This window comes from Pteropus medius, unplaced genomic scaffold, assembly GCF_902729225.1.
Source record: "Pteropus medius unplaced genomic scaffold, Ma_sr-lr_union100, whole genome shotgun sequence".
NCBI lineage: Eukaryota > Metazoa > Chordata > Mammalia > Chiroptera > Pteropodidae > Pteropus > Pteropus medius.
The window spans coordinates 16,350,946-16,376,324 of record NW_024354502.1 but is presented as its reverse complement, the minus strand read 5'-3'; the positions used below and the strand labels follow the sequence as shown (position 1 = coordinate 16,376,324).

General features: G+C 33.1%; 1 protein-coding gene across 11 annotated transcripts in view; it reads left to right on the top strand.

Moving 5' to 3' along the window:
* The window catches only part of OXR1 (oxidation resistance 1), a 306,299-nt gene extending 281,988 nt beyond the window's left edge, over positions 1–24,311 (top strand). For 8 of the 11 annotated variants that reach the window (XM_039853663.1, XM_039853662.1, XM_039853668.1 and 5 more), the window contains 6 exons: positions 11,370–11,450; positions 13,268–13,393; positions 14,161–14,313; positions 16,071–16,166; positions 20,163–20,236; positions 22,405–24,311. In XM_039853663.1, coding sequence (XP_039709597.1) covers positions 11,370–11,450; positions 13,268–13,393; positions 14,161–14,313; positions 16,071–16,166; positions 20,163–20,236; positions 22,405–22,540 — 666 coding nt within the window. In that variant the 3' untranslated portion in view covers positions 22,541–24,311. The remainder of the gene's footprint in view (positions 1–11,369; positions 11,451–13,267; positions 13,394–14,160; positions 14,314–16,070; positions 16,167–20,162; positions 20,237–22,404) is intronic. The other 3 variants (XM_039853665.1, XM_039853667.1, XM_039853673.1) reach the window with 1 other exon arrangement.
* The last annotated feature ends 1,068 nt before the right edge of the window (positions 24,312–25,379 follow it).

Sequence of the window (25,379 nt, the reverse complement as noted above, 5' to 3'; positions counted from 1 at the left end):
AATTGTATGATTACAGAGAAGTACCTTTAAGTTATTTCTGCTAATCCTAAATATCTTCAAAAAAGGCAATGAATAAGACTGTAATTTGTTTTGTAGAAGTGTTTTTGTTTTCCTATTCTACATAAGCAGTAGTTACCAAATCTTTATTGCTGCCTAAATTTTTTATTTAAAGCTTAACTTTGGAGTATGATATTCAGAAATTTTTCCCTGCTTAAAAATAAATTGAGTAGAATAATCAGAGTGAATTAATTTTAGTTTTGATTGACTGGATCAATCAAATTAGATACATTTATAATATTGTGTATTAAGACTATTATTTTAGCAATCTGAGAAAAGCCTTTTTGAAACTATCCAAAAAGTTTCAAGCAGTGCTACCTAATACAAAACTTTAAAAGATATTCTAGTAAAGAAAAATCTGTCAACCTTACTAGTTAAGAATTCTTGTTTTTTAATATAAATATGTCTACACTATTTGTTAGAAAATATATTGACAATTACTCTTTTCGTGGTAATTCAGGATTATACCTTGTCTTAAAGAATGTTAGTTTTATTGTTACTGTAATTGAGGATGGTTTAAATAGGCTTGATATATCCTTTGAACTAGGAGTGACTTTGGAAGATGCTCGCAGAACAGCTTGCCACCCTTAAATGTGAAGCATGTAAAACTATCAAAATGACTTTCAATTTGTATTATTTTTAATTGGGCTAGAGAGTACTTTGTTATGTCTTTTTATTTTTAATTAGAATGATTTAAAGTTTTTTTTTATATGATACATCAGCACAGAGGGATTCAGGAATATGAAATGATTGAATTGGTTAAAATTGTGATCAGATTTATCAGAATAGCCAATTAACAAAGTTTTTTTAAATCAAGAACAGTGAAGCTATTCATGTATTTTTTGATTTGCCGTTAGAATTAACATTAGTTTGCTACAACTTTAATACACTTTAATTTATTACATATAACAGTCAAAATAAATTATGGATGTTTTAAATTTTATAAGTCATTATAAAAATGCATCACACACTTATAACACTCGCCAGTTCTATTCAACCTTAGGTGATTTTGGCATATATATGAGAGCTGGCTTCTCACTTGTCTTCAACTCTGCCATACATATAGTTTATATGTATATTATTTTATTTAACCTTCACAATAACTCTGCAAAGTCCAGTAGTATTACTCCCTATTTTAAAGATGGCTAAACAGGTATAGAATGGTTACTAAACTAAGCTGCCCTGGAGCACAAAGACACCTTGAGCTGGTACATTTTTGACCCCACCAAGATGTCACTGAGAGTTTTCTAAAATGGTACACGGTATAATGTGTTTTGATGTGTAAACAAGCTAAGGTCTCGATTTTCTAGCTGTTTGCTTTGCTTTAGAGTAGATATGCTAGGAGCTGTATAGCAGGAGAAAGGCTTAAGAAATAAGAATTAAAAGGTTAGCAGTTTTACTCATTTTGAGATTTCCTATAAGATTTTGCCTGCAAAGGGACTCTTCTGCTTTAAAACTGAAAAATAGAAAATGATTCTTCTAGGAGAATAATAAGTATTTTAGAATAGTATTTCTTATTTTTAGACTTCTATTTTGCAGCTTTTTACAATTCTTTATATCTTTACTCAACTGATTAGCAGAATAGCATAGACCTAAGTGAAGAGCTACCTTATAGTTAGCAATAATGTGGCCATATTTCTGTAAACTGTAACAGTTTTTTAAATGCTCACATATGTGATATCATATTTGACCTTACAGTAACCCTGTGCTAATTAGAGATCGATTATTTTTATTTTGTAAATAAGTTAATTTTATGGCTGAAGAACATTAACTGATAAGTAGAATATGTCCCAAAATGTGGAAAAAAGTTAAACCTTTGCCAATTAGCTTTTCAGTGAGAACCATATTGATCAAGCATATTCAACTTGCCTTATCTTTATTTTTTAAGGCTATTTTGGAGTTTATTCTGACATACCATCTAAACTTTAATCTTCTAATAATTTTCTTGAGGCTATTTACATATTTGATATACCCATATACTATATCCTGCCTTTTTAGTGTCTTGTCAATAAATTGTTATTTCCATGAAAGTTATGAGCCTGTTTTATAATAAGGATTTTAGGCTTACTCAGACTAAAGTCATGAGCCATTAAATAGTGACATTATTTTATCTCTACTAATATCAATATGTCCCTAATTTAGTCATCATTGTTTTTGTATTTCAACCCTTAAATGCGACATTTATTTTTTGTGTTTTAGGCTTTCATATTTGAAAACAGGGGAAAAGCACCTATGATGAATTATTTACATCTATGTAAGAATTAGCTCACAGGTAGAAATGGAATAAGAGCTTATATAAATGTAAAAATTTTTCCAGTGACCTCAGCTCAATATAATAATTGTAGTAATTATAAAAATAATGATTTCTAACACCGTATACTTCTAATAACACTGTATATTATTTTAAGCACATGAGTTATTTTATGTAATCCTTAACCTATGAAATATTGCTACTGTTATCTCCATTTTATAAAATAGAGGCATATAGCAGTCATACAAAAACCAGTAAGGGTCATAGCTGTACTTCGAGTGTAGGTATTCTGGCTCTAGCCTATGCCATTAAATTCTTTGCTGTACTCTGAAAATTTTCAGATTATTACTAGGAGAAGTGAATTAACATTTATTTTGTACACTTAATTATCAGTATCTATTTTATATATATCATTTATTCCTCATTAAGTGTTTGAAGTGTGATTACTATTTCCATTCGAAAGATCAGAAGTGGAGAAATTAAATATAGTTGCTCATGTTCACAAAACTAATAAAAAGCAGAATTGGAATTAAAGCAGAGATCTAAACCCAAACCCAGTGTTCCCTCTGCTGTACTCTGTTGCCTACTTATAGTACATATGCACAAGAAATTTATTAACTAGTATTTACATATACCTTATCATATGTAAAAGATCCTCTGCTTTCTAAGCACGCATATTCATGCAGAGAGGACATCTACACATATATTCAATGTAGAATTTTTTCTTTATTAATTTGACTTAGTAGTTGAAAAAATTGTACATATGCAGGTTATGAGTCATAAAATAAATAGCTCTGTTCCCACTACCTAACTTAAGGACTAGAATATTATCGGTACAGTTGCATCAGCCTATGTGTCCTTTCTCTACCTCATCTCATGTCTCATGTCGCCCCCAAATTGATAACCACCTCCCTGAATTTTATCATTCCCTGTTTTCTTTAATTGATTTAATTTTTAGAGCAGTTTTAGGCTTACAGAAAAATTGAATGGAAAGTACAGAGAGTTCCTGTATGTCCCCTTTACCCCAAACATAATGCCCTTACTATTCATATCTTGTACAATTTATGAAGTAATATTACACATTACTATTACCCAGAGTCCATAGTTTGCATTAGGTTTTATTCTTTGTGCTGTACATTCCGAATGACGTGTATCTACCATTAAAGGATGATTCAGTGTAATTTCACTGCCCTAAAAGTTCCCTGTGCTCCATTCATCCCTCCTTTCCTCCACTTTAACACCTGCCTTTTCCAGAGTGTTGGAATCATACAGTATGTAGCTTTTTCTGATTGGCTTCTTTGACTTCAGTAAAATGCATTTAAACTTTCTTCCTGTCTTTTCATGGCTTAATAGGTCATTTCTTTTTAGTGCTGACTTTTAATATTCCGTTGTCTGGATGTACCGAAGTATGTTTATTCACTCATCTATTGAAGGATATCTTGGTTACTTCCAAGTTTCAATACATATAATAAAAAGCTGTTAAAAACACATTCATGTGTAGATTTTGTGTGGACATAAGTTTTCAACTCATTTGGGTAAATACCAAAGAATGCAGTTGTTGAATTGTATGATAGAGTATTTTAATGTTTTATAAGAAACTTCCAAACTATTTTTCAAAGTGTCTACGATTTTGCATTGTACCAAAAATGAATGAGAGTTCCTGTTACTCTACATCCTCACCATCATTTTATGTCAGTGCTTTGGATTTTAGCCATTCTTAATAGTTATGTAATGGTATCCCATTGTTATTTTCATTTGCACTTCCCTGATGACATATGCTAATGAGCATCTTTTCATATTCTTATTGTTATCTGTATATCTTCTCTGATGAGGTGTCTAGATCTTTAGTTCATGTTTTAATTAGACTGTTTTCTCGTTGCATTGTAAGAGTTCTTTATATATTTTGGATAACATTTATCAAATACATATTTTGCAAAGATATTCTCCCAGTCTATGGCTTGTTTTTTCATTCTCTTAAGTGTCTATCAGAGAACAGACATTTTTAATTTTAAGGAAATCTAAATAATTTTTTTTTTGTAGATCATGCTTTTGGTGTTCTATCTAAAAATGCATCCTCAAACCCAAGGTCACCTAGATTTTTTCGGCATTATCTTCTAGGAGTTTTGTAGTTTTGCATTTATATGTGGGTCTGTGATCCATTTTGAGTTAATTTTGTGAAAAGTATAAAGACATTGTGTAGGTTAATTTTTTTGTGTGTGATTGTCCAATTGTTTCAGCACTATTTGGTGAAAGACCATCCATTCTCCTTTGAATTATTTTTGCTTTGTTTTCAAAAATCAATTGTCTGTATTTGTATGAAGCTATTTCTGGGTGCTCAGTTTCATTCCATTGATCAGTTTGTCTGTTCTTTTGCCAGTATCACACTGTCTTGATTACTCTGCCTTTATAGTAAGCTTTGAAGTTGAGTAGTGTCAGTTTTACTTTTGAAATTGACTAAAAAAGTCCAATTTTGTTCTTTTCCTTCATCATTATGTTGGCATTGGGATTTTTCCATATAAACTTTAATCAGTTTGCCTACATCCACAAAATAATTTGGTGCAATTTTCATTGGAATTGTGTTGAATTTATAGAGCAAATTAGGAAGAACTGTTATCTTGACAATATTAAGTGTTCTATCTGTATCTGTGAACATGGAATGTCTCTCCATTTATTTAAATCTTTGATTTCTCTTAGAATTTTGTACTTTTTATGTAGGTCTTATATATAGTTTGTTAAATTTATACCAAAATATTTTATTTTTTTGGTACTAATATAAATAGTATTATTTTACATTTCAAATTCCAGTTTTTCATAGCTGATATCAAGGAAAGCAGTTGACTTTTGTATATTAATCTTATATTCTGTATACCTACTATGATCACTTATTAATTCCAGCAGTTTTGTGTTGATTCTTTAGAATTTTCTGTATAGACAATCATGTCATCTGCTAACAGTTTTATTTCATCCTTCCTAATCAGTCCCTTTTATTTCTTATCTTACAGCCTTAGCTAGGACTTCTTCTAGTATAATGTTGAATAGGAGTGGTGAAAAGGGACATCTTTGTCTTGCTCTTTATCTTCATGGGAAAGTATTTCATTCCTCACCATTATGTATAATAAAGTTACTGAACAGAGAGAGTTGTCCATTCGGTGCTAGCAGAGCCAAACACTAAACACCAAGAATTGCCGTGGAGAAAGATTGGCTATTATGAACGACACCACCCAGGGGAACAGGAAGCTAATGCTCAAAAGCTGAAACTCCCTGACGGCATGTGGGTTACAGATCATATAGAGCAAAATCACGAGACCCCCTAGGTTAAGGAGTTCGGGTCTGCTAGGAGCTGATTGGTCGGGGGTAAGAAAGGAGTAATAAATCATTTCTTCAAGTCTTGAGGACAGTTCTGAGGTCTGGTCAGGTGTCCCTCTTTCTGGTTTCATGGGAAAGAAGCTGGGGAGTTGTTCCACCTTAGGGCTCAGGAACTGAAACATAACTTAGGTCAAGATGTTATCTTTAGCCTGCCAGAGGTCCAGACCTTGTGACACTTCATCAGGTCCAGGTCACTGTCTTCTGCTGCCTCAGGGGTTGCTGACTATCAGGGAAAAGGCCAGGTCTCTGAGGGATATTATAGAGAGAGATGATTTTTAGAACTAGGATTTAAAAGTAAATTTAATCAAAGTCATAAAGACCATTGGTTTCAATAACTGTAGGGGTTTTCTTAATGAAGTTGAAGATCCCCTCTATTTTAGGTTGCTGAGAATTTTAATCATGAATGACTGTTGGATAATAGTGCTTTTTCTGCATCTGTTAATTATAAGAATGTGGTTTTTCTTCTTTGATATGACGGATTACCTCAGTTGATTTTCAAATGTTGAAGTACCTTGCAAATGCCTTGCGTACCTGGAATAGATCCCACTTGGTTATCGTATATAATTCTTTTTATACGTCATTGGATTCAGTTTGCTAATATTTTGTTGAGGCTTTTTGCATGTATGTTCATGAGAGATATTGGTCTGTATATTTACTTTCTTATAATGTCTTTATTTGTTTGTTAGTTGCATAAAATGAATTGGGAAGTATTTCCTCTGCTTCTATTTTCTGAAAGAGATTGTAGAGAATTAGTATAATTTATTTCTTAAATGTCTGATAGAATTCACCAGTGAGTCTATCTGGATTCACTCCAGATACTCCACACCTAGAGATCATGACCACTTTGGGTTGCTTTGTAAGTACAGAGTCAGCTACCATACTGTATGTATTTTTGCCTTGCAAAAGTCAGTATAATAATAATTGCCAGAATGGAAATATATCCAGTTTTTTTTTTTTTTTTTTTCTGCTCATGTCTTTCATAGCTTTCAACAAGTTTGCATAACTTTATAACGTTACTTTGATGTTTACTGGTAGCTACTTCATTTTAGTTGGCTAGAACTGGGCTTTGTACCTTCAGTTTTGGAAGGTTATTAATTATTAATTCAACTTTTTTAATAGATAGAGGCCTATTCAGATTGTCTCTTTCTTCTTGTGTGAGTTTTGGTGGTTCATGTCTTTCAAAGAACTAGTCCATTTTATCTAGGTCATCAAATTTGTGGGTATGAATTTATAATATTCCTTTATTCTTTTAATGTCCATGGCATCAATAGTGTTAGCTCTCTTCATTTCTAATATAATTCATTTGTATCTTCTCTCTCATTTTAGTTAGCCTGACTAGAAGTTTATAAATTTTATTGTTCTTTTCAAAGAACTATCCTTTGGTTTTGTTGATTTTTCTCCATCGATTTTCTGTTTTCAATTTCAATGATCTCTGCTCTGATTTTTTTAATTATATTTTTCTTATAGTTAGTTCAGATTTAATTTGCTCTTTTTCTGGTTTCCTAAGATGGAAGCTTAGGTTATTGATTTTAAGTATTTTCTTATATATGCTTTTAAAGCTATAAATTTCCTCTCTAACCCTTGTTTTCACTGTATCTCAAAATTTTGGTAAGTTGTACTTTCATTTAGTTCAAAATATTTTAAATATTTTCTAGGACTTTTTTGACCATGCATTAATTAGAAGTATGTTGTTTAAAAGTATTTTGGTATTTTCGTACTAATTTCTCTGTTATTAATATCTAGTTTAATTTTGTTGTGGTCAGAGAGCATATTTTTATTATTTATAATTTATGATGTATGTTCAGTTCAGCTATGTCTTTACTGATTTTTTGCCTGCTGGATTTGTGAATCACTGATAGAGAAGTTTTGAAGTCTCCAGCTATAATAATGGATTTGTATTTTTCAAGATTATGTTAAGAGTATTCTTTTCATCTGATGCACTGTGGGGAAATGAGTATTCCCTTTTTATGAGATTCACTTCTTATATTTATAGTTCCAGGAAGCTGACAGAATATATACATAGTATAATGGAATGGTTTTGAGTAGCGAACAGCTTTCTTTTTGACTAAAAGAACAGTGATTATATCTACATTCTCATGAAAACCTATGAGTCATCTGCAAATATACTCAATAGGAAGTAATTTTAAATGATTTATTCAAATCAAAACTTTGATAATGTTTTGTATTTTGAATTCAGTTTGGATTTTAAGTCTTTCCTTTATCAAGTCTATTTTTCATTTATCTAATTCATGATTCTCTATTTGTTCCTTTTATACCTCATTCATTATGAAAGCAATGGTTATAATTTAAGGCAAAAAGGAGCAAAGTTTTAACATAATCCAGGTTTTATTTTGTTATATGACTCTGTTGTATATGATGAAATATAGAACAAAAGGTTCTGTGACTTCAAGGATACTGTTGTATGCCCTTTTTGTTAACTACAACAGCTCAGATTTACACTCCCTCCTTGTTTAACATATTTTTAGATACCAAATTAAGTCTAAATGTCATCGATCGGGTAATATTTTTCTTTCTACCCTATCTCCCTTAACTAAGTAATAAGAGTAAAGAATAAGTAAGGAATAAAAATGGCACATACACAGATATCTACCAGACTTTTGTTACCTTGTAAGGCAGTTGGGAGAAGGGGGGTTTTTAGTTTGTTTGTAGTGTACTCAGGGGAAAATACTAGAACATCTGGAAGGAGGACCGTTAAATCAAAGCATTGGTCTTTATGTGTAGAACACGTTCTTATTCATGGGATTGACAGCAACCTATAATATAAAACTTATTTATTATACAACTACAATTTTTCTTATTTTCAGCTTTTGTTTTGTTCTGATTATTGTTGTTAGTCCCTTTTGTAATAGGGGTGGGTGGATTTAATCCTGCCTTTTCATTTGTAATTCTGTGAAAATAAATGCTTAGGAAAACACTTCCTTTGTGTGAGAGTCCTCCTTTGTCAAAGACTGAAAAGACCATAGAGTAAGCACTTAATTTGGCAGAGGGTAGATCATATTGTTCTCATACTTAGTTCCTGTGAATGGGTTTTAACAGTATATGCAGACCACTTTATTCCTCAAAAAATGACTTCCTTGCCAGTCCACTTTTAATTGGAAGGTCTTAGTTTCCTAACTCTGTACCCTTAATAATTAAAAGTGTAATGTAGGACATTTTATAGAAATGTGTCTATTTTCTACTTAGGTTTAATCTTTTGGGTAAAATAATAAATTCTGTACATGGAGTATGATTTACCAAAGGGACAAAAATTAAGACTATTTCCAGTTCCATTGTATATCTTATACTAGGAATCTATATCTCTTTATTCTTTTGAGAGGAGGAAGTATATTTCTGTACTCATTTAATTTCAAATCCCTTTTCGTTATCAATTAGCAGACTCTTTTGACACTTTTATGTACCTTCATTCATCAGAGTGTGAGTAAATACTTACAGTTAAGTAAGTAGTGAGTTTAAAACTAAGTCCCAGAAGAGAATACATTAAAAAAAATATGAATGAGGAAAGGTAGATTTGTAACATGAAAGAAATTATGACTTTACCAAATATTTATGATGGCAGTTCGTAGTTCCCTCACTGATAACTCCTACTCTCAGCGATGTTGATGAAATTAGATTATAACTGCTGCATTTTGTGAGCATAATTGAATTTTACTTCCATCCAGGAAGTGTGGTTAATATGATAAAAGAAGGAGCTTTAAGAAATAAGTGTAAGGTCATTGTTCACTAGAGAGATAAAAGGAATGCAGAGGAATAGCTAAGTCATATAATTTGAAAATGCTTGGCTAGAAGACTCTTGATTAGATCGAACGTCGTGGGAAAAAGAAAGAAAAATATAACTGGCCATTAAATATTTTGTAGAGATTTATTTTGCTGGCCATAGAAAAGCAAGGCTGTGATTTTTTTTTTTAAATTTTTACTACCAATATTTTTCATCTTTATTGATAATTCTGTCTTTAATTGAAGAGGCTTTAATATTTTTTATCTAATACTGAAACTTAATTTCAGAAAAGTCATTTAAGGCATATAAAATAGTTGAGCTCTCAAAACATTTTAATATCAAAAATAAATAAGGAGAATAAATAAGGAGGCTCTTCAGACAGCTTTTACTACTTAGAATAATAGGTAAAAAATGATCAAGTAAAAGTAGTATAAATAATAGTAGCTCTCATACTTTATGCTGGGTACTATACTCCATTAAGCAATCCTTTATATGCATTTTATTTCTTCATCTTATTTACATAAAAACCTTGCTTGGTATGTACTCTTATTATTTCCATTGTTTTATAAAGAAATAGAAAAAGAAGAGACCAAACCCAGGTCAGTCTGATCCTTCTGAGCTGGAGATCATAACTTCTTTGAGTTTGTCAGTAGAGGGTTAGCTGTCATATTGCATGCATTGTTGCTTTGCAATAGTCAGTATAATAATGATGGCCAGAATGGAAATCTGTCTAGTTTCTTTTCTTTGTTTTTAAATTCTCATTGTCTTTCATAGCTTTTCGCAGGTTTACATAGCTCTTTATAGAGTTATCTTGATATTTACTGGTGGTTAATTCATTTTAGTTGGCTAGAATAAGTAGCCTTTTAAAACCTAGGTCAGAAGTCAAAATTCTATGGGCTGATTGGTTTAACTGTATTTCGTAGCCAGAACCTCTACACATTTGATTACAAGGGAAATTTGTCATAACTCAGAGAATCAGCACCTATTTATGGCACCATCAGAGTTCCATATATTATGGTTACTGTTTGGGGAATTATGTCACAATCTGAAAAAGCTGTAGCTGTTAACCTGAGGAAACTTGTCTGTTTCTGTGGCCTTTTTGTAACAATGTTTATCTGTCAAATATGGCTTTTAAATTAAGCACTATGCAAGAGACTAGTCTAGGCAATTATAGAAGATATAGAATTTCCCATAGGAATTTAGAATGTAGGAAAGTTATTAAATTTTATTCACAAATAACTGCTATAGTACCAACCATAAAGAAATAATATAAAGGAGAGGCAAAACTGAAAAGAGTCATCTAAAAACACTGAAGTAGACAACATGCCTGAGAAGGCACTGTTGATTAGATTTGCTTTCAAGAATCTAATTTTCTACTTTCTAGAGCTTATTTTTCTTATCGCCTTAGGTTTTACAATGTACATTATATCTTTTTCTTGCTTTCTTCTCTCCTTTTTTTCTGATACAGATCATATAGCATGGGTTTGTTTGTCACCTTTGCCTAGAAAAAATTGCCATTAGAAAATAGAATTTGAACTAAACTGATCTGGAGGGGAGGTTTGAAAGTACTGGTGTGTTTTTTTTGTAAACTGCAGGACATTTAGAGTTTAGATGTGATCTATGATGTTAGCAAAGTATGTTATATTTTATATAATATTTCCTTTATAATTCTAGTCACTCAAAAAATTCTGTCTATACGAGCCAATCCATAAAATGAACCTTTTATGGTTGAATGTAGTGGTTAAACTCAATAAGCGTATTTCACTGTAGTTTGGTATATAAATCTCTTGGATTTTCAGCACAGAGTTGGGGAAAGAAATCCTGATTATAGCTCTCTTTCCCCATTTAAATTTCTCCTTTTTTTTTTCTTTTTCTTTTTTTTTTTTTTTCCTTTGGTTTTGCTTTGGCTATTTTTCTCAACTGTCAGTGGAATTATTGTCTTCCTGTCTCCATATTCAGGTAGTGTCAGTGGCTGAGTATCACCGCAGGATCGATGCTCTAAATACTGAAGAACTGCGCACACTCTGCAGACGTCTCCAGGTGCCCCCTTCAGTAGTTTAAATCTCCCGGAGAATGACCATCCCTGTTTTTAGTGTCTTTCGTCAGGGCAAATCTCATTTTTGAAGGATTTGTTTTGACTACAGAACTAAAATCGTCCATCAGAAAATTCCTTTTTGTACTAAAGAGTACAGTTATGCCTTTAAGAGCTCTAGGATTATCTTTTCTGTCATCTTTTCATTTGAAAGAGTTTCAGAGGAATTTTCTGTCACTTTGGAATTGTTCTCAGCACTGTGTGTTTCTTTGCGTGATGAGTTTTCACTTAATTTTAACATTGCAAGAATGTGTTTGGGTTTAAGATCGAATTTTTACTGAACTAAATCTGAAAGATGAACTGTGGGAAAATCTTTAAAATTTTAACAAATAATAAGGTTTTAAATTTTTTCTCTTCTTTAAGGCTATTTTAGTTGTATCGACCCCACATGAAATATCTTAATAAAATAAATTATTTTGTTCTTGAAGTATTCTTGGTTGATATTAGAAATACTTAGAAATAGTATAGGTTAGGCACCAGAACTAGAGAAATTATTTTAAATTCCATGAAATAATCTTTGTGATTTTTTTTTTTTTTTTGGAAAAAAGCGATACAACTGAACTCATTTTCCAGTTTTGTGTATTATTGTGTGTTTTCCTCTTCTTAGTAAGATTTGCTTTCATGGCTTTGCTAGAACTACTGAATTTTTTCTTTTCTTTTAATGCTTCTCATGCTGCCTTGGATTTTTTTTTTTTTAACCTTTCGCATCATCAAAATAAGGATAAAACATGATGATGTGAAAGAATTGATACAATTTAGTTTCTCATCAAAAAACAATACAGTTCTAGAACGTGTATTGGTTGAAAACATATGCTGTTTAGGTTTGTAATGAAATCTGTTAAAGGAACAAAATAGTTTAGCAACATTTCATTCTTGTATGGAATCATAGTCGCCGAGCATCGCTGCCTGCATTTTAGTTATCTGCTCCAATAGAATTCTATTTTCCAATTTAAAAGTTTCATCAATAATAGCTATGTTTCATATATTTTTTTCTAATGTTATTGTGTTTTATATGTTAAAATTAATATGAAAAAGTATCAACAGCCTAGATTGTATAGGACTTTTTTTTGAATTAACATTTTTATCATTTTAAGAATATCAGTGAGATCATTTCCATCAAGCAAAAAAAGTGTTTATTCTTTTTGATGCATCCAATTAATCTAATTTAAAACCTAGATTTGTGAACAAATTAACTTTTAAATTTGTTGTTTGGTCCAACTAGATAAAAATTCAGTGTTTAGAACATAAAAACAAGGAAGGCTTTTTAAAAATAATGGTAACTTTCTCAGTGAAGCAAATACACACACCCATACAAAGTTATACTTTTTATTGTACTGTTCTTTTAAATTAAAATTTTGGCACCAAGGAAGTTTTCTTAGTTGTTTTTGGCAAATTTTATGTTTACCATGAAAAAAATAATTCCACATATTTTAAATAACAGACATAAAAAACATGCTAATTGGTTCACATTTGCCCTTCGTCAGCAAAATTAAAGTTTGCATGCAGTGTGATCTCCTTTTACATGGAAATATGGGCTTCTCATTCATTACTTGTCTTTCTTCATACACTGGATGAGAAAAATGTCGTCTTATAGTTAAAAAATCCTTTTCTACATTGGATATGCCTTTGCTATTAGATGAAACATCTTTGGTCTTCTGAAACCCTAAATTAAAGCTTTAGTCACCTTTTCTAAGGTATAAAGCCTGAAAATTTTAAAGCATGTTATAATTTTATATTAACATCCTGCTGCTGTTTACTTCTTTAGATTACTACAAGAGAAGACATCAATTCAAAGCTGGTTGCTCCAGTGAAAGCAGACCTGGAGTCTGAATCTTTTCGACCAAACCTAAGTGATCCCAGTGAACTCTTACTGCCAGATCAGATTGAAAAGGTATGACATACCCACATTTGTGCATTTCTGAGTGTGTACCCATAAGAGTAAAGCAGCCTCCTTTTATCTGTTTTGAAAACTGAAGAAGCAAGGTTTCTGTTTCTTCCTCTCCCATGAAGAAAAGTAAACATAGCATCGCAACTAGTATAATAGAAGGTACTAGGAGATTTGGGTAAACACACACTAAAAAAATCACAATAGCAATTTAGGTGAGATACTACAATAACTAATATTTAATTTCTTGTTGTATGCTACTTACTTGCTTTTTGTGGATTATCTCATGTAGTTGTTATAACACCTATAGGAATTGGATACTTTTATTGTGTGCATTTTGTAAGTGAAAAGCCTTGGGCATAGGAAGGTGAAGTAATTTGTCAAAGTCACACAGATGTAAAGTATTGAAACTCGATTTCTAACTCTGATAATATGTTTCTAGAGCTTATTATTTGAGAGGTTATTAATAATCAAGCTCAGAGTCCATTCAATATTTTCATTAATTCAGTACCGAGGGCGCTATAAGTGATTCATTTTTCTTATCTCTGTTCTAATTTCTGTCTTTTTCGGCATGATTCTTTTCCTACTGGACAATTAATATTTCATGGTGAGAAATGTATAATTACTCTTCAAGCATCTTTGAGAATGATAAATAATTTCTGTTATTTTTGTAGCCTAAATTTTATAAAGTACCATTAAATTCCAACTGGCATTAGTATCCTACAAATTGACAATAAGCTATCAAGTAAATATTAATATTTTATTCTTCAAAGCTTACCAAGCATCTTCCACCAAGAACAATTGGCTACCCATGGACTCTCGTTTATGGTACCGGAAAGCATGGCACCAGCTTGAAGACCCTTTATCGGACAATGACAGGTTTAGACACCCCAGTGCTTATGGTGATTAAAGACAGTGATGGGCAGGTAATGAAAATATCTACACAGACACCTTGCCTTTAAGAGACTATAGTAACAGTTTAGCATATTCTTTTGATAAAAATTATTTTCATTGGTACATTTTATTAAGTTTAACTGATAATTATAGAGCACTTTTAAAACACAAGGCAATGCTGAGTTCTACAGAGGATAGGCATGAGCATGAATAACTTTTAAAGAGTTCCTACCTTCACAGGGAGTATAGTCTGGTAGAAAAGAATATTTAAGTCTATCAGTATCTCTCATACCAAGAGAATTATGCTAAGTAGTAAAAACATAGAAAAACAGAAGAGGTGTTTAGAATAAGGGTTGTTCAGATCTTGGGAGAAATAAAAATGAGATTCTCAAAAAGGATGGAAATTGACAGTCTTGAAACATGGGCAAAGTTTTGAAAGTTAAAGATAATTGTTAGGGTGATACAAGAACCAAACCACAGATAAGCAAGAGGAACGTTGGTGTGTTTCTGAAACGGCAAGTTCAGGTAAATTACCAGCACTGGAGAGCAACGAGAAGGTGAAATAGCCGTATTAATTTAAAAAACAAAACAAAGCACTACTACTACTAACACTGTTAATGTGCTTATGCACACTTATCTGATCACTCTATATGCATTGTCTTAATTAGCCATCAGAGCCTGTGAGATTAATACTTTCATCATCCCTGTTCTCAAGACAAGTTAACTATGACTTGAGTTTTATCAACTTTTCCAAGGTTATACACCCAATAAAAGGCACTTGTAGAAATGAAAACGAATGAACTGCTACGTGCCATAGTGTAGATAAGTGTCACAAATGTAATATTGAGTTAAAAATCAGACACTAAAGAGTAAGTTCTTCATGATTCCTTTTATGGAAAGTTTATAAATGGGCAAAATGAATCTGTGGTGTTGTCAGGCTAGTGGTTTCCTCTGGGAGTGAGGGGGTGGCGGGTACCAAGGGGCACAAAGAGAGCTTCTGGAGCACTGTTCTGTTCCTTGGTCTGAATGCAGTTTAAATGGGACTTTGCTTTGTGATAATTCCAAATTTAGCTGTGCATTTATATTTTATGTATCTACATATATATATATATACCATTCAATAATAAGAAAGTCCGTTTTAAAAATTAAGACTATATAAAAGAGTGTCAGGAGAGACCGTGACTGTAGAGCTCATTTACCACATTCTCCACTTTCTCATTGATGATGTAGAAACTTAGACCTAGAGCATGGAAATGACTTATCCAGGTCTCCTATTCACTCACTCTTTTTTAGGCTATCTATTGTGTGTCTCATATGCAAGGCCATGGCAGTACAGGGCCAAACAGTTCAGACCCAAGGCCTGCCCACATAGAGTTTACTGTCTAATGAAGAAAAAAATAGTGAACCTTTTTAGTAATAGAATGTACTGAAAGGTTTTTGCTTCCCTAAATGCTACAATCCCATAACAGCATGCTATTTTTATTATACATACATCGTGCATATTAAGGCCTCCTGAAATGTGTGAACCACTTTTTAAGATTGTCTGTTTGTTATAACAAGAATCTCTTTAGATTTCAAAACTAGGAAAAATCTGTTTTTTCCCCATTGAGAAACTGATTTGTACTTGACAGTAATATGAATTATACAGCAATTGATCATGTTTCCCTTTTTAAGTATAATTAGATAAAACTATAAAATTTTTTTTTGTATTTTATTTAAATGTATGTAATGGGATAATGCTCACTGAAACAAATTAATAGTCATTGAATATGCCTTTTTTTATCCTTAGGTTTTTGGTGCATTAGCATCTGAGCCATTTAAAGTGAGTGATGGTTTCTATGGTACCGGAGAGACCTTTGTTTTCACATTCTGTCCAGAGTTTGAGGTAAGGACAGTTGTTCCAATATTCAGTTTATAAAGAGATGGCTTAGTGAAAGGGGCATGCACTTTGGAGTCAAATACACTTGTATGTGATTCTCATCTCTGCCTTTTACTGACTGAAAACCTAGCACTTTTTTTTATCATTTTGAGTTTCAGTTTTTCTGTGGATAGAATGGAGACTATAAAATGTAACAGAGTTGTTTAAAAATTAAATGATAATTATATATGTACAACATTTCACTTGGTGCCAGACACACATCGTAGGCTCAGTAATGAGTTTATGTCATTATTACCATTCTGTTTTTGAATCGTCCTTGCGAAATTCCTAGAAACTCTTAATTACTAAATAAGTTTAATGATATAAGTAAGTCTTGAAAACCTAAAAAATAAATTATTTGGGTTTTAGTCCAAAGTGATTACCCAATTTCTTTTTCTTTATTGTGGCTCGACCAACATAGAGCGAATACTAATAAGATCTAAAATGTAAATGTTTATGTGAATTTTAATGAATGTGTGACTATTTAAAACATTGAGTGCAATCCCGGTGTCTCAGATGCATTGAGGTTCAGTGTGTCAAACCTTTCCTAAGAGAGGAAATTATAATCTTAAAAAAAGGAATTGACATAGTTCGTTATAAAAAATTAAAAAAAAAAAAGTGATTTTTAAGAACAGTTTCTATAATGAACAAAATAGAAAGTATTTGATTCAGTGGAAGCTCTTTTCACAAACTTGTGCTTGAGTGGCACTGGGTTAACCATCCTTTCCTGCAGCTAACTGGAAGCTTGCAGGTGCTTCAAAGTTCTTAAGCTTCAGTTGTGCTTACTCTCAAAACTTTTAATGCTCTTTCTACCTGATAACTGTAATACTCTAATAAGTCAAATGTTTTATAACAGAAAAAGTGAGTGTTAAAGTTTATTTTATTGAAAATTATAATTAGGTCTTTGGAAAACTTGATAATGAAAAAGTGCTAGATATTGCTATTCTATTAGGTTTAGATAAAAATGCCACAAAAGAGTAGGAAAAAATTTTTAAGAATATTAATGTCTAGAGAAGAAAAAAAATGGCATAGATGGTAGAGGCCCTGTTCATCCCTCTGGCGACCAAATCCAAGTTGTGATGGAAACAAGGATCAGCAGCAAGGAAAATCGCCTGGGATCTAGATGAACAAGTCACACAACTAGGGAGAGAACTAAGAAATCACCCTGCAATGGCAGAAAATAGGACAGGGCGAGGACGTGGGGCTGCCCGGTCCTGAGCGGCTGAGTGTGACGGAGGCTGCAGTAGCAGCAGACGCCTCTTAAAGGGGCCTTGTCCGCGAGCAGATTTTTGCGGTGATGGACCTGCTTACTCTGAGCACCAGTGCCAATTTGGCTGCACGCAGGGGACACCAGGGACTTACAAGGAGACATTGTTGGAGTGAGTGCCAAGGTGAGACTTGCTCTGTACAGAAATGCTGCAGTATCCATTGTTCCCAGTTGAGCCTTCCTCCATACCAGTGCAGGGACACAGCACCACCATAGCCATGAAGTCATCAAACTGGATAACAGAGGTTGCTTGGACCAGAGGATTTCCTGAAACTTCACCTCCCCCACCTCGGGACCCCACCCAAACCACATCCAGGTGTATCCTCAGCAAGTCAGTTGCTCTTTGCTGAGCGGCGCCTAGACTCACTGGTGGCAGCTGGCCTCATTTTCTGGTGTGGCCTTTTGAGGCAACTATAAGCACAGCATCTGTGGATTGCTTGCTGAATCTTAACAGGCGGTCCTGGAAGGGCACAGGTTTGGGCTAAATTTGGCCTGCAGCTAAAATTGTGCCACTGCACACCTACTTCACAAATCCACACTAAAAAGACTGGGAGACTTAGGAGCTTTGCTTAGTACCTAGAAACAGACACAGAAAGGCAGCCAAAATGGGAAGACAGAGAAGCAGAAACCATATGAGAGAATAGAACAGAGATACAGAAATAATGGAGTCAAGTAATCTAACAGATGCAGAGTTCAAAACACTAGTTATAAAGATGCTCAATGAATTTTTGGGAAGTGTAGAAAACTTCAGTGAGAACTTCAACTAAGAGATAAAAAACATAAAAATAGAACTGGAAATTATAAAAGAGAACCAGTCTGAAATGAAGAACACATAATCTGAAATGAGAAATTTATTAAATGGAATAAACAAAGTGAATAAAGGATCAAATGACCTATCTAGAGGACGGGAAAGCCAAAGACACTCAATCAGAATGGCAAGAAAAAAAGATGACAAAACTATAAAAATAATTTAAGATGTATATAGGACACTATTAAAGGTCAAAATATCCATCTCATCGGCATACTTGAAGGAAAACAGGATGTTGAACAGCTGTTTGAAGAAATAATGATGGAAAACTTCCCTAACCTGGTGAAAGAAATGGACATAAAACCCCAGGAAGCTCAGAGAACCCCAAAAACCGGGAACCCAAAGATGCCCACACCAAGACACATCATAATTAAAATGCCGAAGGTTAAATACAAAGAAAGAATCTTAAAAGCAGCAAGAGAAAAGCAAATAGTTACCTATAAGGGAACACCCATAAGACTGGCAGCTGATTTCTCAAAAGAAATCATGCAGGACAGAAAGGCTTGGCACAAAATATTTAACATGATGAAAACCCAGGATCTACAACCATGAATACTTTATCCAGCAAAGCTATCATTTAGAGTTGAAGGACAGATAAAGAGCTTCCCAGACTAACATAAGCTAAAGGAATTTATCACCACCAAACCAGTATTACAGGAAATGTTAGAGAGACTTTTTTAAGAAGAAAAACATGTATCAAAATCAGGAATAAAGAATGGTAATAACTACATTCCTATCAATAAGTACCTCAAATGGAAAAGAATTAAGTGTTCCAACTAAAAGATAGAATAGATGAATGGATAAGAAAACAAGACCCCCACATGTTGCCTACAAGAGAATCACTTCAGATTAAAAGACACACACAGACTAAAGGGAAGGGGATGGAAAAAGATATTGCTTTGATAGACCTAGAAGGTATTAAGATTTCACTTATATGTGGAATCTGAGGAATAAAATGCTTTGATGGATCTAAGAAGGTATTATGATTTCACTTATATGCGGAATCTGAGGAATAAAATGAACAAACTAATCAAAACAGATTCATAAATATATAGTGGATAATTTGGTGACGGGAAGGGGGGAGGGGAGTTTGAGGGGCTGGGAGAATGGGATGAAGGGTTAAAGAAGCACAAATTAGTAGCTGATGGATGGTCACGGGGATGGGGAGCACGACATAGGGAATGCAGTTAGCATTAATACGTTGGCTAGGTGGAGGGTTGGGAGGGAGAGAGCAATTGAGATCGTTTTATGAACTGTATAGATGTCAAACCAATGTACTGTATACTTGAAACTAATTAAAATAAATAAATTTAAATTAAATAAATAAGAATATTAACATCTAGAAGTTTTGCCCTTGGTTTTCTTAAGTATTTTTATGTTCTCTCTGGTTTTTAAAGGAATTGAAATATGTGCCATAGGCTTATATAAGAAAGATGATAGTCAAAGATGAACCCAAAGAAATGACCTTGGCCTGAGATCAAAATATTAAAATATTAACGTACATTTATGATGAATGTTAAAATAAAAGTTAATGACATCCATATCTGTTTTTTAACTGATTTTCTACTTTCTTCAACTATTTTCATTAGCCATCCAATTCTTAATACCTACATAGTCAGCAAAGAGAACGTGTGAAGAGATAACGAGTTGAGGAATTGGAAATGAAGATTACATTGCAGTAGAGCATGCACTTTCAAATGTCGTCATGTAAACACTGAAATCCAGAGCACCACATCCTCTGCCTGATCTTCTCCTGTTCTTGTTATTATTCTTCTTATTGTCAGTCTAGGCTTTGTTAACTATTTGGGGGTTTAGGAGAAGTAACTCTGTTTAGTAACCATTTTCATCTACGTTAATTTATAGCTTTTTTTTTTTTTCATTTATGTAGGTCTTTAAGTGGACAGGAGATAATATGTTTTTTATCAAAGGAGACATGGATTCTCTAGCTTTTGGTGGTGGAGGGTAAGTCTCTTGAACAGTTTACCATGAACTTTTTAAGAAACTTTAAAAATTTTTTTTCATTGTTTATAAAATCAATTATCTTTGGAAAATTTTTGACGTTAGAATTCTAATTCGTCTTTTATGACTAAGAAAGTGTGATTCATTTGCAAAAAGGTGCTTAAGTACAGTATTTGAAACCACTGGTAGAAAATGTATTTATTCATTTTAAAAATGCTATTTAGTTGATTCTCTTTTGAGTAAAACCCATCCCATTACTAGAATACACTAACTCCTTAGTATTTGAATTAGAAATATACTAATACTTTAGAACTTCTCAAATTTTTCAAAAAATCAGAGTGTTTTGTTATTTTTCCGAATATATGAAAAAAGATCCTATTGTTTTCATTTTAGTCTACCCTGGAGACTATTTGGATTGATATTTTAGACATTAATGGAAATTGTTTTACTGCAAATATTTTAGTGACCTCTCCACCCCAAGTTTTCAGGCTTTTTAACAGTGTGAGTCAGTCAGTAATTTGATTTGATTCTTTTGGCATAGCAAGCACTATGAGAAATTTTGTTTTCTTATTCTGGTATCTCAACTTCCTTTAGTCTTTAGGGTGTTTGGCGGCAGCCCACTCTACTCCCTCCCAGCCTAGACTTCTCAAATCATGCTTAACAAATATCGACATCTTCCTTTGGTATTTCTGTCTTCCCAGATCAGACATATAAAATTTGCTAAATAATTCTCACACTTATAAAAGTATTATTTATTTTGTTTCTCACTGTTGAGGATATATAATAATAATTTATTCAGGCCACAGAATCTTATTAGCCTCTAAGAATATTCATCATTAAGAATATTAATCATCTGGAGTGATTTTAGCATATTCTCTCCCAACTTCTCTGTAGATAGGTGTTTGGAAGATGTGATTTCAGTGATTAAAAAATAACCATGGTTACTATAGCCTTCTCTGAAGGACAAAATCAGGCAACTAAAAACTATGGATCTTCAGTTGTTGGAACCAGCATGTAATGTTTACATGCTCCAATACCTTTTTTGGTTTGGAGGGAGCAGTCATGCAGCCCTACTCCAAATGGTCATATACATGTGATTCTGTTAGTTCTCCAGGAAGGCCTCACAGGCAAGCAGCTTGTAATTTCAAGCTGTTAAGGATGCCTTGAGTCTTTGATAATAACATATACAGAGGTCAATAGGTATCTGCCCAAACTCAATTTTAATTATACAACATGATTCTAGCAAATAAACTAACCTTTGGCTAATTTGATAACAAATTAAGACAAGATTACAGTCTTTGAAGAAGAAGTGTACAGGCTCAGAAAATGGGGGCTACAGGGCATTGACATTCCAGAATTCCAAACAGGAGCCCCAAAGAAATCACAGTCATGATGGTGATAGACTACATGTAGGCTTTGGAGTCAGATAAACCTGAGTCAGAATCCAGCTTCAACATGTTACATATAGGACCTCGATCAAATGCAAGTCTAAAGTTTCCTCAGCTATGAACTGGAGATTGAACCCTGCCTCAACATTAACGACACATTTTATTTTAGATGATGTGGAATTTCCATGCCTCAGAAACTCGTGTTAAATATTAAAAACATAGAGCAAAGAGAAATCCAGAATACCAGGCAAAGAATAACAGAGCAAGCAACACCTGTCTCAAAAGCTAATTCTAATGAAGGAAATGTTAGAGGTTTAATTTTATCCTTTGATCTGTATATTAAGTGATTTTATAATAGGATATACACAAAACAAAATTGCCTCTGGCAACATAGAAAATAGTAGGGAAGTGTTTGGAAAAATTAATGATTTTAGAATTGTTGGATATTGAAACATCTTTAAATTATTATTTTACAACCTCTGCAATTATTATTTTATAACTTAGGCAGTGGTCCCCAACCTTTTTGGCGCCAGGGACCAAGTGCTCCTAGAGAATTTAATGCCTGATGATCTGAGGTGGAGCTGAGATGGTGATGTAGCGCTGGGGAGCGGCTGCAAATACAGATGAAGCTTCACTCTCTTGACCGTTGCTCACCTCCTGCTGTGCGGCTCAGTAACAGGCTACAGACTGGTACTGGTCCACGGCCCAGGGGTTGGGGACCCCTGACTTAGGTAGGGCATAAATTTTCAGAGATTATCATTAAAACTATTTTGTGTATTGCAGGGGAGAATTTGCCCTTTGGCTTGATGGAGATCTATACCATGGAAGAAGCCATTCTTGTAAAACGTTCGGGAATCATACACTGTCTAAAAAGGAAGATTTCTTTATCCAAGACATTGAAATCTGGGCTTTTGAATAAATATAGTGCTCTCTGTCTTAGCAGGATAATGGCCCAAACCTGACATGGACAAGCATTGTTTGAAAATTTCAAGAAGCAATACAATGTAACATGTTACTCGTGCTTTAAAATTAGTCCGTATCACCATTTATTACAGTTTTAATTTTGGAATTTATTTTTAAAATCATGTTTCTGTCCCAGAGTTCTTTAGGTTTAGACCATGGCGTGGGTCCATGCAGTATCAGAGCGTGGGTTTTGTCAGAATTTTGGCAGCATTTTGATCATAGCGACCATCTCATCTACAGTCTATGTGATCTCAGTCTCCTGAGAAGTCTGGTGCTCTTTTGTTGAACTTATTTTGGTTTATGATTTAAAAGACTGTATTGATTGTTTTACTAGATCAGTCTGATGGGGGCATTGAGGGAATGAAGACTAGATACTACTGTATCCGTGAGATTGGCATAAGTGAATTTTGAACGTGTTCAACTTAGTCAGTTTTATGAACGAAAAAACACATGCCAAAATAATGCATACTTCATGGACCACTGAGTTCTAGTTTTAATTCACACTACAACATTCTCTTTGTTAATTTTGCAGGTACTCAGTTTCATTTTAATAGAAAAGAAATTTGAGAATTCTAGTTATAATAGATTGCAGTGTACATGGCCTACAGGTTTGGGCATATGCTTTCATCGTTGAATTAACTGAAAAAGAGTTATAAAATGACAAAAGAGAATGAGAACTTGATGATTATACTGGATTTAATATATCAAGCAAGAAAGTATACTACTTACATATTTGTAGATTAGCAGGGCATTATCATAAGTACAAAAACTATGAAACAGATGCATATTTCTTCAAAATTTGTGTCAGGTATACTGTTTTATAGTTCTGTTGTTTTAGCCTTATTGCACACCAACTCCCAAAGTACAGGTTCCTGTTCAAAAGGAAAAAAAAAAAACTTGTGATTTTTTTTGAATAGTATATGTTATTAGTTGCCACTAGCATTTGCTATTGTAAAAAGGACAATGATTATAGTAGACAATATTGTTAACTCAGTAGACTTGTTGAATATGCAAACTTACTGTCAAGTGACCTCAAAAAAAAAAGATAGAATATACTAGTAGTTCTTATCCTCTTTTGTAGGAAACCAACAATAAGCCATTGTGGCAATAATTCATCAGTTAATTTCAAAGCTTCATGTTATGCAAAAAAAATCCTGCTGTTATACCTGTGACAGTGACCTTGTGCTGAAATTTCAGCTATTCCAGATAAACATTGTATATTATCCTGTAAATTAATGTTTAAAGGTAGTTTTGTTCTTACAGAAAGTGTTGATTGCCAGGTTGCTTATAGCACTTTAAATTATTCTAAAAATGAAATTTTAAGCCAAATATGTTGGCTTAAGTAGTTTTAGGTGTATAGCACTTGAATATATTTAGATCTTTTGAAATTCAGATAATTATCTAAAGCATAATGCTAATGGAAAAGAAAATCTGATGTTCTATTTAATATGCTATTGCTGACTATGAATAGAATACAGGGCATCATTTTCTTGTCTATGTAAAGCTCTCATTACAAGTTAGTAACAGTATATAGATTAAATGTTTACAATATAGGGAATTGTAAATAAATATATCAGGTTCCCCCCTCACCTCCTTTGGTCTTCCACAGCAGTATTATTGTCTTTGTGGAGTTGACTAATCATTTAAAAAAAAAATCCTGTATTGGATTTCAATTACGATAAGGTCATAGTAGTGTATACCAAATAAAATTAAATACATGATACAAATTCGAGTTTGGATTTATTAAATAATCCTTTTATTTTCATACCTCGGAAGTCTTAGATTAAGCATACTATCTTTTATGTGTCAAAAATGCCTCTGGTAGCCTTGGTGGTGGCGGTGGTGGTGGTGACAGAAAGATGCAGTCAAGTAGAGGGGGCACCGCCGTTTAAAAAAATGGGGATGTAAGAGGGCACTTGGCATGTGGAGAAGTACTGGTCGTTTGATATTTTTAAATTATGTTGTTTTCTTTTTAGATGGGGAGTGCATAGCAAGTTTAGACTAATGTCATAGTTTTGTTGTGTGCAGTGCCAAGAATTTATTTTTTTAATCTCATAGGCATAATTAAGAAAATTTGAGTGGAGGAATGACATGATCATATTTGTACTGTATGGAGAGCTCTGTGAAAAATAGATTGGGCAACAGAAAAACCAGAGAACAACCAAGTCTGTTATAAAGTCCAGAGGAAAAATGATAAGACCTTAATAAGAATGGAAGCAACAGTGATAAGGAAGGAGGCCTGGATTTGAAAGATTTAGGAATAAGGATTAATAGGATTTCGTTATTGGATGCCACAAAGAGTTAATGATAGCTCTCAGGTTCTTTGCTTAGTACCTGGGTATAGGATTCTTTGAGATGGTTGATATACAAAGAGGAGAAACAAGCAGCAGGCGGGGAAATCCTGTTAGTGAGAGACCTTAAAGTACGATGTGAGGAATTGAAGAACAGATGCAGGGGGCTAAATATTCTTTTCTGATGAAAAGATTTTTCGGTTGACATAGAAGTAAATGTAGAAGCCATAACCTGTAGACATAAAGCGTATGGAGATCATAGACTGAGTTAAAAGAGAGAAATCTTGAGATAGAGTTTTGGGGTATAGTAATATTAACTGACAAGAAGAAGAAAAGGCTCTAAATTTCCATCTCAAGAAGATAGAAGAACAACAAATTAAACCTAACAAAAATAGAAGGTAAGACTGAATAAGGATATGAGCAGATCGATAAAATTTAAAACAAGTATACAAAACAAAATCTGAGAATAATAAAATTCTAAACCTCTAGCAAGGTCAAGAAAAA